The sequence below is a fragment of the Histoplasma capsulatum genome (assembly GCF_000150115.1).
Source record: "Histoplasma capsulatum G186AR genomic scaffold supercont2.19, whole genome shotgun sequence".
Taxonomy (NCBI): domain Eukaryota; kingdom Fungi; phylum Ascomycota; class Eurotiomycetes; order Onygenales; family Ajellomycetaceae; genus Histoplasma; species Histoplasma capsulatum.
In genome coordinates, this window is record NW_025544819.1 from 166,069 (window position 1) to 178,703 (window position 12,635).

Sequence of the window (12,635 nt, forward strand, 5' to 3'; positions counted from 1 at the left end):
GGATCATCTTTTTTCAAGTTTGCTGATTGTTTTCGATGCATTATATCCCCCATTTTTTTCCAGGTCTATATATACTCTTCCGTGCTCCTCCTGTATGGGGTACAATTTATAGCATTCACTTCAATCCGCACTTAGTTTTCACAATACATATACATTATATACATTAGCTATCAAGCACCGTTTCAAAGTACCAGAACACTACGTTGAACAACCTTATCAACTCAAGCACATCCATTACAAGCAAAGTCAATAATGCGCTTGTCTGATTAAAGAGATATCAAAACACGTTCTCACAATGCCGATCTTCTCTCGACTAATTTCGGTCATCCTCCGTATAGGAGAGATTGGCTGCGCTGCTGTAAGTGATCATATTAATACCCATAATTCCCAGCGGCTACATCCACCCATCCCCTGGAAATTCCTTTACTTAACAATAGCCATCTGAATTTAGGTTGTGGCTGGCATCATCGGCCATGATCTAGCTCGCTTTGACGACGCCGATTCCTTTCCAAACGGCCGGTGGATTTATACCATCATCGTAGCAGGAATATCAATACTGCTAGGAATAATTTGGCTCATCCCCTTCTCCCAATCCTTTACATTGTGGATAGGTATGGCCCTGTACAGATATAATAACTCTTTAACCGTTGAGCTGCCCCGCGCCTGCTGAGGGTTCTGGTTGATTCTGTAGTTCCGCACTGACCAAATAAAAATAGGTGATCTGCTCCTATCATTCGCATGGTTTGCCGCCTTTGGTGTCCTTGTGGACGTCCTCAAGAAGATGGACTGCGGAGGGACCTTCGATTGGGGCCACATTACCGACGGCGGCGTATGCTCTCGTTGGAAGGCTGTTGAGGCATTCAGCTTCGTCTCAGCAATTCTATGGCTGGTTTCTACTATCGTGGTATGTTATCTCTTTGCCCGAATTTCCTTCTTGCGTTTGTATTTCCGCCTTGCAATCTGATACTAAGAGGTGAACCCTTTCTTCAGGGCGTATGGTTTACACACCGGACGCGCGATCGCCATCCCGTGGCAGCTGGTGGGCCTAGTACGTAAGTATTTCAAGCACCGCTTCCGGACTCATTACGAAAAACTGCACCGTCATCACCTGTCATTCCCATTCTGTTTGGTTAAATACTCGAATCTATGCTAAGCGAGGGACTTGTACCATAATAGTCGCCGGGGTTTCTGGGGACGCCGTCACGCTGTTTAAGAAGCCAACCTCCACTTCAAACCCATCAAAATCCCTGTCGTCTAGCCAATGGACATCATGTCACTGGCATTCAGCTCAATATTCGTTCATTCATTTATTCGTATTTCCCTAGTACATCACGTTCGGAACTCTCTCCTTCCAGCTTGACTCACTTCTATCCTCACTCCTTTCTTGAACTTTCCTCGGATATGTTTCTGTCTCCCCGGTATTTTGCCTGTTTTATCGTGAATGATGTGTTATGAATATATACCCCTCTCACCTCAGGGGTACTTCCCCTCTGGTCATTTCCTTGTCGTATATAATTTTTAACTATACCCCCACCGCCGCCCTGTCAATTTTGAAATTCATAACGTAAAATGGCTCGAGATGTTCCCGCGCACTTTACCATGACAATTTCCTTTGGCATCTTTTAGTTCATTGTTGGATCCTGAGGTCTATACTCAGATTTAATACTAGCCACAGCTACTCTCCCCAGCCCAGTTTTGACCCTCAAAGAGAGTTAAGCTAATTCAATTTGTTGGCCGACTATCTATTAACCCCAAATGCAATGCGATATTTATTCTGTTTCGTCGACTTTTCCAAAAATAACTGGCATAAGAAGGATATTGAACAAGTAATTTACAACATATTGGGGTATAGAAGGGACCCGAGTTAATGTCCAGGTATACCCATGGCATTTGAACTCAACATAGCCTAGACATTCGACCGGTTTAAGAATCTTTCCCATTCTTTTTCTGACTTTTGTGGCGCCCGGGAGCTGGTCGTTCCCCTGAAGTTGCCATGCATGATTCATTACTCCAGCGGGCGAGTCAATGAATGTTCCTGGTAGCTAATAGTTTTCGCGCACTGTGCATAAATCCTACCAGTACTGTACGTCGGAGCGCACCACGGCAACATACAGAGCTTTAGATATAACGCACCGAGCCGCGTAGAGCAAACATTCGGAAATGGGCGGGTTATCCTCAAGTACAAAAGAGGGCCAAGAATTGATGAGAAAAGACATAAATTCTTTACCCAATACGGAGTGAGACAGAACGATCTCCAGGCCGCTCCAAAGGCGACTTTTGACTATCCCGCCGCTGCGGGTGGGGAAAAACATGCTTGTGCTAACAGGGTGTTCTATCCTCCCGACTCGGTTCTATGCTCATACTCTACCTGGAGCTCCAAACTGCGTAGCACACAAGTTCATGCCTATGGAGCCACGGCCCACTTGGTGCAGAGCTTTCAGATTTCGAGAAGTATCAAAGAAGGAGAAGAACAACATGGGAAGAAAAATGGCAAAAATACACTATCATTATGTACTGTATATTAGATACAGTGAAGCGCGCGGTGAAACTAGGTCTAAGCTGGATGGACGGGAAGGCTAAGCCGTAAATAACTAGCCCAGAAGACCTCAGAACAGGGCAATGGAATCGTGACATCTCCAAGAGAAGTAGAACATATGTATCCTCCACATGTTAGTTAGCAACAACTCTATGTCTCAGGATGATGATACAGGTGTAAATATATACATATAAAGATATAAAATCCAAAAGAAAAGAAAATAAGAAATTTCCATGCGCAAATATATGCGTGGTATGTATAGTGTGAAAAATAGCCAACATATAGGATTTCCCCACCAAAGCAAGAGGGTGCCCGACATAAATTGTCCTCCAAAAATGAAAATAAATGAAAATAAAAATGAATCTGTGAAGAACGGATCCCCGAAACCAAAACGCCCAAGCAAGGCAAAAGGCGTATTGGAAATATTTAAATCGCAACGAGAAAGGGAATTAGTGCAAAAATCAGCTGTATAAGAATTAGAGTCGTGAAACGATGCTTAGCTCTTCGCTATCTCTTTTGCGTATAGTTTTTGCACCTGACACTCACGATGTGGCTGGTGCCGCCATCCCCGATGACCATTGCGGAAAGCTTCCCGCCCTTGACACAACCTGTGTCCAAACCCTTGGTATACTTCTTCAAAACAGGAGAGCGGTGCGGATCATGACCGTATAGCACAGTTGTTGCAGCAGGATACTGCGTCCTTTCTCCCAACGGTGCGGATTGTCGAGATACAGCTAGCATGGTTTGGTGTTTATTGAAGAGCTGGGAAGAGAGTCATCAGTCAATATTTTCGTGAGAATAGTAGCAAGTTAAGAAATACAGATAGAAGGAAGAGTAGGTGAGCTAAAGAGTTTGAGAGTTGGGGTTGAGACGCACCTTTGTCCAAGAAACACCCTTGGACGATGCGCTAGGAACATGGCTAAAGATATCGATGGTCCGCATACTCATGACGGTGGAGGGATCTTGGCTTTCCAAGTCAATGCCTGGAACAAGGCCACCATGCACGACCACTACCTCACCCATGTGTTTTATAAACCCCACTTTCAACATCACAGGGCACGCGTCCAACCATTTTGCCTGTTCATCAGTCAATTCGTTCGCAAGGGCACGTTCCCTATTTGCAGGTTCTATGTCGTCGTCTATTTGGTCTGGCTCTTCCGCAGCAGAACGTTCACTTTTGGTTGAAGCCTCAGCCTGTATATGGCGGCGGGTAAGAAGGACACGATCTTCATGGTTTCCTCGGACACAGGAGGCATGGAATTTGCGAGCGAGATCAACGACTCCTGTGCTCTTAGGTCCCTTCGCTATCAGGTCGCCTGTGAAAATTAAATGATCTCCTTGTCTGGGCTCGAAATTGACGTTTTGTAAAAGGGTTTCCACTACGCATAGAAGGGTAAAAAGGCGAGCGTTAGAACCACGTCAAAACTTCCTTGTGCACAGGCAGCTATCGTGGAAGTAGATCACAATATAGGATTTTGGGAGCTCACATTCATCCAAACAGCCATGAACATCGCCTATCACAATAAGCCTCTTTTTGTGCGGGTTATCCGCAGTAGGTTCTTTCTCTCCAGGTAGCAACGTAGGATCCAACGATCTCAGATATACGAGGTCGTTGAATTTGGGCATGGAATTCAAACCAAACCAACCCCTAAGACCATCTCCAAAATTCGGGTCTAGAGCCCTTAACAGGTCATTATGCTCCCTTAAGCGAGGAGAAACCAGCTTAATCCAACTACCCAGACATATCCACAGCAGAATAAGATACACGATGATGTAACGACGGAGTCGAGGCGCACTGGCGAGGATGAGGAGGCCTTTCATGCTCGCAGGACAGTAGTTAGAGCCGCCAGCCTTCGAATTTGGCCCCAAGTTGCTGTGTTTCTGTTCTGCGGTCATCCAGCCATTTGTGACATAATCGATGAGGGGCCGCGGGGGCGGTCGCGGGTAGGAAGTGGAAGGCATAGGCCCAGCCATGTTTTGGAAGCCGATACTCCAGCCAGGGCTCAAAGCTTCGCGCCAAGGAGACTCCTCTGGCAATGGGGTTTCCGCGAGCGCGAAGGGCTTTCCCTCGTCTAGTATGCCGGTATAGCTGGAATTGCTCTTATCAACGGGCTTCAGGCCAGGTCGGTGGATAGATTTTGACCTATATCTGGAGGAGAGTTTTGAGCCGTTAGCTGGAGCCTCATAGGGAGACATCACGTGTCATGGCTAGACGCCACTTCTCCCCCTTGTTAGTTATTCTTCAGTAACCGGAGATGACGATGGTGAGGCAAAAGAGTTATCTTATCCTCCGAACAAGAATCGTTGTCCGGGAAGTGGTTCGAGGACAGTGGGTGAGCAACTTCATGCAGACAATGCACCCCTGTCCGAGCTGGACACAAGCGCATCTGCTTGATCAGCCTTCTGGATCCACGATCAACGCCTTTCGGGTGTATATTCGCTAGCGATCGACGCCCTACTACGTCGTACGTCCTGGGCCATAGTTACAATTGAACATGGCGGCGCTGGCGGCGCTGCTGGCGCTGCTGGCGAAAACTAAACATTCTCAAAACCATAGAACCTTTCCTTAACCTTAAAGCTACCATTTTCGACACACGGTGGGTTTGGTTTTTGAGTTTTGAGTTTTTTGAATATCTTTGTTTATTTTATTTACGGAGTACTTCTTCATAAATACCTCCCAGACCCTTGCTCTGAAGTAATACAATCCTCATCACTAACGCCTAATCCGAGCTCTCGCCCTCCCGTAACTTACATTGGCAGTTGGTGGTAATATGGGTGACTTATTAGACTTCGCAACCACATTCGGCTACAACTCCTGGCTTGGAATTGAGTGGGGAAAGGGGTATTTAACTTTACCACTCTGACATGTCAATATCTCACCCCTGACTTAACAAAGCTAATTGTGCTGGTGCCGAATAGATGTCCTTTCGCACGGGAACTCATCGCTGGTGATGTGAACACCTCAAAAAACAATGCCCGGAAGTTGGTATATAACCCACATCAAGCACTGGCCAAATGCGAGTTTGGATAGCATGGGGAGTGACAGGGCCCACACTATAACTTAGATTCATTGTGCTTCATGCGCAAAACGCAAAAGGAGCAAGTTCAAAATTTTCCATCATATTTTATTCCAAACGGTCATCCATCGATCCGCTCAATTTATCTATATCTTTCGTAAACCTCTTGCTCACGTATCCGCTCCTCGACTTTCCGAATTACTTTCTCATCATATAAGTCCTCGACAGCCTTACCACCTTTGAGAGCTTCCCGTTCATGTCGCAGCGCTTCCTCCTTAGTCATGCAAACCAGTTCTTTCAGGTCAAGTCGCGCTCCCCTTTGCCCTTCCTGCTCCCAGAGCGGATCAGGACCAAATCCATGCTCCGGCTGCTTCCAACGCACCAACATCAGCCGTGTAGCCAAGCCGGTGACGACGCTTTTTCCTCTCCACACTTCCTCGATCAAGTAAGCGACATCATCCTTGTTAATGGGTATGCGTAGTCCGACAGGATCTTGGCCAGATTCGAATTTCGCTATGCGTTCCTCCATCCCCTGCAGCGCTCCCAAGATGCTGTCATACATCTTTTCTCGGCCTTTGGCACCCGCGTTGTACTCGTTGGGATATCCAGATATTTCGCAAATAACATGGTTGGCGAGGGTATATCCAAATACAGCTGGCATCGTGCCGACGACGGGGAGTATTCGCACCCGAAAATCCGGGAGAACACCGAGCTCGCCAACCTCCCCTTTCGCAAACTCTTCCTCAGCCAGAGGCAGTAAAGCAGCCTTTCCGGGACCAGGCTTTTCGGTAGAGAAAACCACTGGAATTCCTGAGTTTACCCCAAGTGCCTTCAATCGACGCCGCGTACTTCTGGAGAGAGGATCCTCGGCGCTCAAGGAGATATCGCCTATTGCGATGCGAGTGGGGTCGGATTTACATCCTGCGCCCATGGAAGAGATGACGGGGATGTTGTGGGAGTGGCAGTAGTGAAGGAGGGAGACCTTGGACGAAATGTTATCAATACAGTCCAGAACATAGTCTGGCTTCCGCGCCACCTTGTCACCTTGCATGTTCCACGGGCCTAGTAAAGCATCCGCGGCGGTTTGACTATACAGTTCATCCCGGCAGTCAAACCGGACCCAAGGCACTATTTGCTCCAGCCTCTTTCGCATGCATTGGACTTTTGGCGTACCCACATCTGAAAGAGTTGCAACAGCATGTCGATTTAATGACGAAAGGGTGACCTGATCGAAGTCTATCAAACGGATCCGGGACACTCCAGAGCGCGCCAGGGCTGCAGCAGCATGAGAGCCGACGCCTCCACATCCCACAATTATTATGAATGAGGAGCGAAGTTTTGCTAACCCATCGTCGGTAAGGAAGACGCGATTTCGAGCAAGTTGTTCTAGGATTAAATCTGTAATTGTGACAAAGAGTGGGATTAGCACTCGATCTTTGTATGTGGATGTACCAAAGAGGAAAAACAGTGTACCATCATCATAGTCCCCGGCTTGAGCTCTTCGAGCAAGAGTAGTACCTCGTTCATCTTCTTTACTAGGGTTCGGCGGCGTTGCTAGTCCGAATTCTGTAAGCTTCAACTCAGACCAGTCAGCCGGGTGTCGCACACCGATATACTAGACATAAGAGTAGTAATTGAAGCAGAAGAGGCATTCTCTTATCAACTTCTGCATTGTGGGAATCACACCTTCTGTGTTGTATACTGCTCGTCAAGTTCCGGAATGGACGCTTTCAATTTCTGTACTGCCGCTTGCCTCTTCATGGACTGATATCCAAAAATGGCACCAGCAACAGCCGCACCGGAGAGAACTGCAACACCTGCCAACTGCACATAGGGAGAGTTTGTCTGCCTTTGAATCCAGCCGGACATTGTTTCCAGTTTTTCCGGGATTGTCCCTTTTGTCCTGTTAAAATCTTCCCGCTCGTCCTCTGAGAAAAATCCTTGTAGTCTTCTCCACAATGACAACCTTGTCCCAACTGTGGTTTATCAAACCGATAACCCATCGCTGGCAGTCAATAGAGCACTCATTTTGAATTGTAATTGTGAAAACACAAAGCAAGTCCTGTCCAAGAGGCCAAGCTTAAGCTCGAGCCTAGGCCTGACGACATCCTATCATGTGATTGGTTATCACGTGATATACAAACTAACGTCTATCCTCAACTTCTCGTTCTCCACGATGGTCTATCTCACTCCAAACCACCCGCGATAGGTGAGTGGAACGCCGTTGTGCTTGTTATCCACAAGCATTTTAGTTGCTGACTGTGAGTTGTCCCATTCTTCTTGGTTTCACGCGTCTCAATGATGATGACTCTCACTTGAGCTTTCATGAGCAGTGCTGCCTGACGCGTATAGAGCGATGTGTTCATCCCCCCAGTTGTGTATACGACTCAGGTGGAAGAAGCATGATAAGGCAGCCTATCAGTGATTGATAAAAGAACAGAGATCTTAGAGACATATGTTTTGCTTTTTTCCAATAACTTAGTTATCTGGCTGCTTACCTTTCTCAGCTTCGCTTGCTTAGCAAATGACTACGTCGACTTGCCCTTGGGCTTCCTCACCCAAGCGACAGAGTTGAGGTTGATTTTAATACCGTGGGGAGGTGTTCTGGGCAACGGGTTTGGCAAAGAGGTACGTCTCTGTGCTTTAAAACAAAACGTCGCAGACATCCAATGATCCCCGAACCACCCTGATGACAAACAAATTGCGTACTCTGAGGAAGGATGGATACCATCCTGTGCTCCGTATGTTTGCCCCACCAAGGTAACGACGTTGAGCATTGCCTGTGAGGCGTATTCACTTTATTGTAGTTTTCAATCTGATACAGAGACGGGCCATTTCCAGTACACATTTGAGTGTGTGATATCCTCAACTAACTTTTAAAATCCTGCAGTGTTTGAATTGGATTCGCACCTCGTTGAATCAAGTCATGACAGGTACGCACGAGGTCGCTGTCCCCCCTCGATTTAGTGTGGTCATCGATTCTGTGAGGTCCTGCACAACACCAGACTCGGAAACGTGAACTACTTGGTCACCCTGGACCTTGTGAGTTGTAACGTGCCCAGAAACGAAATTTAGGATTGATGCAGTTTCTATTCTGGTTGCTCGCTCGTTCCTCTTTCGGCAGCAATGCATTAAATTGCAAGCCAGTTTGCATCGTGACTCGAAAGACTTCTTTCGGCGCTAGGCCCATCCCTTGATCAAGGCAGAGTTTGAGTCAAGTACCATCCCGGACATTACCCGGTTGCTTTCTGCAAATGAGTCATTGTACATCCAGGGTTATTGGCAACCCCGAGCACACCATCGCGGACTTCGTCCAGGTGGCAGTGGCTTGAACATTTGGAATACCATGCTCTGCAGCAGTTCGCACGAATGGACTTCTCACTCGCACTAGGAAAGGTGTCTTGGAATAAACTTCGTACCCGAACTTGCTCATGGCCGCGAGTCTAACGGACTCACGAAGCCGCAATGTGGATGCGATACAGGCATATGTACACTTTGCACGTGGGTTCGGTACAACTTTGTATGTGATCTAAGGCCGACCCACCAGACCCCAAGTCAGCCAACTGACATGGAAAAGGTCTGTGGATAACGGTGCTGATGTCAAAGAGATTGCATAAGTACTCGCTGCCGTCTGAAAATATCGGGCATGCACGCTAAGTCCCATTGGAGAGAAAGGCGAAGCCCCACAGTTGAGCTGGTGGATTATATATGTGGGCTGTGGACTGAGGGCAAAATAGCAAGACTCTGGACTTCGCCATTTCCACCTATGCGGGGCGGCGTTTTGAAAACTACCAAAAAAAAAAAAACCCTCCTTCAAAAACTTCCCTCTCCTCCTCAAACCAACACTTTCTAAACCTCTCTAAAGTCGAAGGCCCAATGACGAGATTGACAAGTGGTGATGTCTTTCAAACATCGGCAAAGTTGCAGGATATCCGGCGAAACCATGATGCAAAATGACCTTTTTTGCTTCATTGTTGTTTTACTCGCATGGAAATCTGTGAGAACCTGAGAGCTAATCTGAGGGTCTTCGCAAACTACTTTCCTTTCCTTTCCTTTCCTTTCTTTTCCTTTTATTCGTTCCACTATTTGCTTCCACATTCGCACGCGCTTGCCCATTTGGACTTCTCCTCATCCACTTATAGTAGCAAGTCAACGCTTCATCTAAGCTCGACATCCTTCGATTAAAGTAGCAGTACATATATATATATAAATGGCATCTCAGTCTGCTGTCCGCTATATACTCCCGCAGTCTAATAGATAGATGCAGTGTGTTGAACCCAGCCAGCATTCTCCAAATCGTCCGCTTAAAGCGGAAGCGGTCCTCTGTTCCAAGTGCAAGTGCAAGTGCAAGTGTACAAACAAAAGGTGTATAGAAAAGAGAGTATTTAGGGAATAATAAATAAAGCTAACTACCTTCACACCAGCTGGTGTAATTAATAACGGGTCATGTCATTATTGTAGTTCTTTGAGAGCCAGGAGAGAGACAGAGAGAGAGAGATAGTTACATTGTTCCCTTTTTTTTCTTAACATGTGTTCATCATTTCTTTATGAGATTGTTCATTCATGTATATACATATCTATAGATATATGCATATTCAAAAGAGTTCTTAAGTGCATTTGTTCTCCAGAAAGCAAGGGTGAGGGCGGATAAATGTAGTAATGCAATGCAAGAGTGAATAATGCTGTTTGTTCTAATGCAATTTCAAACCCCTGAAAAAGAAAAAAGAAAAAAAAAACAAGAGCAATGCGGAACATGTAAAAACATTATATATACAAAAGCAAAATCAACCAACCAAAATCAAAAAATAAAAATAAAAATAAAAATCTTCACAAAGAAAAAAGAAAAGAAAAAGAAAAAGAAATCATCCTCTGAAACCCTCTAACTCCTCCCCCCCTCCAACCCCCCGCTTCTCACGCCAAAAACTCCCCCACAGGTCCCCCGACATTCTCCAAATCCAGTAAAAACGTATCGTGGCCGAACAGCGACACGTCCTGGCCCAGCTCGACATGCCGCACGCGCGCGTTGCCGGCCGCCCGCAGCGCGTCGGCGATTTCCCGCTGCTGCCAGGCCGGGAAGAGGATGTCGCTGGCCACGCCCATGACGAGGATGGGGTGGTTTCGGAGCGGGGCGAGGCCGCGGATGAGGTCTGTGGGGGGGCTGGGTTGTGTCGTTGTGGCCCGGGTGGTGGTGGTGGTGGAGCATGATGCGTCGGTGTCCAGATGTTCTTGTGCTGCGGATGATGCGCACGGCGCCGGCTGCTCCCGCTCCTCGTACGGCTGCGCGGGCCACGTCAGGCCGTAGGACGGGTCGTTCTGCACGCGCGCCTGGCGAGAGATGCGGCTGAGGGTCTGGGTGCGGCGGGCGGCGGTGGCCTCCCGCTGCTCGATGCCCAAGTCGAACAGGTCCATGGCCTTGGAGACGTACAGCAGGCTGTTGGCGTCGAAGTCGAGCGAGAACTTCTCGCCGGCGTGGTCGAGGTAGGTCTCGATGAGGAAGTCCGGGCACAGGGCGGGCTGCTTGGAGGGGTCAGCGCGCGCGCGGCCGAAGCGCTGCTCCCACTCGGGCCCGCTGCGGTAGGTGACGGTGGCGATCTGGCGGGCCAGCTTCATGCCGGCATGCGGCGGGACGGCGTCGTAGTAGAAGCCGCGCGCCCACCGGGGGTCCATCATCAGCACCTGGCGCTGGGTGTGGCGCATGGCGATGCTGTAGGGATGGCTGCGGGCGCAGCCGCTGATGCTGACGATGCGGCGCACGCGGTGCGGGAAGAGCACGCCGGCGGCGAGCGACTGCATGCCGCCCATGCTGGCGCCGACGGAAGCGGCGAGGGAGGAGATGCCAAGTGCGTCGAGCAGGCGGAACTGGGCGCGCACCATGTCGTCCAAGGTGAGGATGGGGAAGCGGGTTGCGTAGCGTTTGCCGTCGGACGGGTCGATGGAGGAGGGGCCCGTGCTGCCAAAGCAGCCGCCAAGGACGTTGGTGCAGATGACGAAGTATCTGTCGGTGTCAAGGGGGCGGCCGGGGCCGATGAAGCGTTCCCACCAGCCCGGTTTTGGGTTTGCGGGGGTGCTGTGGGCGTGCGAGGAGGCGGAGAGGCCGGTGTGGAGAAGGATGGCGTTGGATCTGTCGCTATTCAGCGTGCCCCAGGTTTCGTAGGCGATGGTGAATTCGGGGAGAACGCCGCCCCAGTCGAGGAGGAGGAGGTCTGTGGATTTGAATTCCTCATGGTTGCCGGTGGTGTAGGAGGGTTCCGGGCCGGAGTCGACGGATCGTGCGGTGAGGAGGGCGGATTTGGCGTCGAGGGCATCCAGGCAGGGGAACGAGAGGGCGGGGTTCGAGGAGGAGTTTTGTTCTTGGGGGTTTGCGTACGATTGTTGTTCTGGCGTGGTTGTTCGCTTGACGCTGGCAGCATTGGTGGAGGGAGCATTGAGAGGAGTCTGCGTATGTATAGTGCTGTTCTTCGGGGCAGCAGCAGCAGCAGCAAACATGGGAGGAAGATGTGCATGCGCTGGTGTTGGAGAGAGTCCCCGTCGAGCAATCGCTGGCCTCCACGCAGCCAGCCGAGCAGCGGCGGCAGCCAGGGGTCCCCTCGAGCTGGCGGCCATGAGTATGAGGACCAGTACTCGCAGTATGGAGCGGGACACGATCAAACGAGGGTCTTCAAGGAGAGGGACGCAGTGCGTAAGAAGGGAACAGCCATTTTATCTCATTTCCCCCGCTCAATGGATGTCGCGCTGGGAGTCGACGCATCGAAACCTGGAAGTCTTTCGTGGTCTTTTTTTGTTGGATATTCTGCCGGACTGCGGCGTTGCGCATTGCATCATCGGAGGACGCGGCGATTGGGTGTGGACGAAGGCGGTGAGGGCGCGATTGGTAATCGACAAAACAGTGGATTCACGTGACAGGTTGGCATGGAGATTGGCCAAAGTGGAGGCACAATACAGATGCTGCGGATGTTGCATAGAAACAAAGATGGAGTGATGATGTATGTCTATACATATACTGCACAGTGGTACAGAGTAGATAGCCTCCGAACAAACGAGGCACGGCACCAGCCATGGTCACCGAAGCCTGGCTCCAGGGA

At 49.3% G+C, this 12,635-nt stretch overlaps 5 protein-coding genes across 5 annotated transcripts; 1 reads left to right on the forward strand and 4 right to left on the reverse strand.

The window, feature by feature from the left end:
- Positions 1–295: 295 nt before the first annotated feature.
- On the forward strand, positions 296–1,213 carry HCBG_08947 (uncharacterized protein; the record flags this gene model as incomplete). Its single annotated transcript, XM_045435996.1, has 5 exons — positions 296–358; positions 452–611; positions 717–904; positions 991–1,052; positions 1,177–1,213. 5 exons carry the CDS (start codon positions 296–298, stop codon positions 1,211–1,213), a joined length of 510 nt encoding a protein of 169 aa, XP_045283318.1.
- Positions 1,214–2,962: 1,749 nt separating this feature from the next.
- Positions 2,963–5,121, reverse strand: HCBG_08948 (serine/threonine phosphatase; the record flags this gene model as incomplete). Its single annotated transcript, XM_045435997.1, has 4 exons — positions 2,963–3,001; positions 3,413–3,915; positions 4,024–4,679; positions 5,024–5,121. 4 exons carry the CDS (start codon positions 5,119–5,121, stop codon positions 2,963–2,965), a joined length of 1,296 nt encoding a protein of 431 aa, XP_045283319.1.
- Positions 5,122–5,695: 574 nt separating this feature from the next.
- Positions 5,696–7,422, reverse strand: HCBG_08949 (ubiquitin-protein ligase molybdopterin-converting factor; the record flags this gene model as incomplete). The annotated part of the gene is made up of 2 exons (XM_045435998.1): positions 5,696–7,126; positions 7,240–7,422. 2 exons carry the CDS (start codon positions 7,420–7,422, stop codon positions 5,696–5,698), a joined length of 1,614 nt encoding a protein of 537 aa, XP_045283320.1.
- Positions 7,423–8,472: 1,050 nt separating this feature from the next.
- HCBG_08950 (uncharacterized protein) lies at positions 8,473–9,498 on the reverse strand (the record flags this gene model as incomplete). The annotated part of the gene is made up of 3 exons (XM_045435999.1): positions 8,473–8,586; positions 8,852–9,082; positions 9,409–9,498. 3 exons carry the CDS (start codon positions 9,496–9,498, stop codon positions 8,473–8,475), a joined length of 435 nt encoding a protein of 144 aa, XP_045283321.1.
- Positions 9,499–10,464: 966 nt separating this feature from the next.
- Positions 10,465–12,156, reverse strand: HCBG_08951 (homoserine O-acetyltransferase; the record flags this gene model as incomplete). The annotated part of the gene is made up of 1 exon (XM_045436000.1): positions 10,465–12,156. One exon carries the CDS (start codon positions 12,154–12,156, stop codon positions 10,465–10,467), a length of 1,692 nt encoding a protein of 563 aa, XP_045283322.1.
- Between the last annotated feature and the right edge of the window lie 479 nt (positions 12,157–12,635).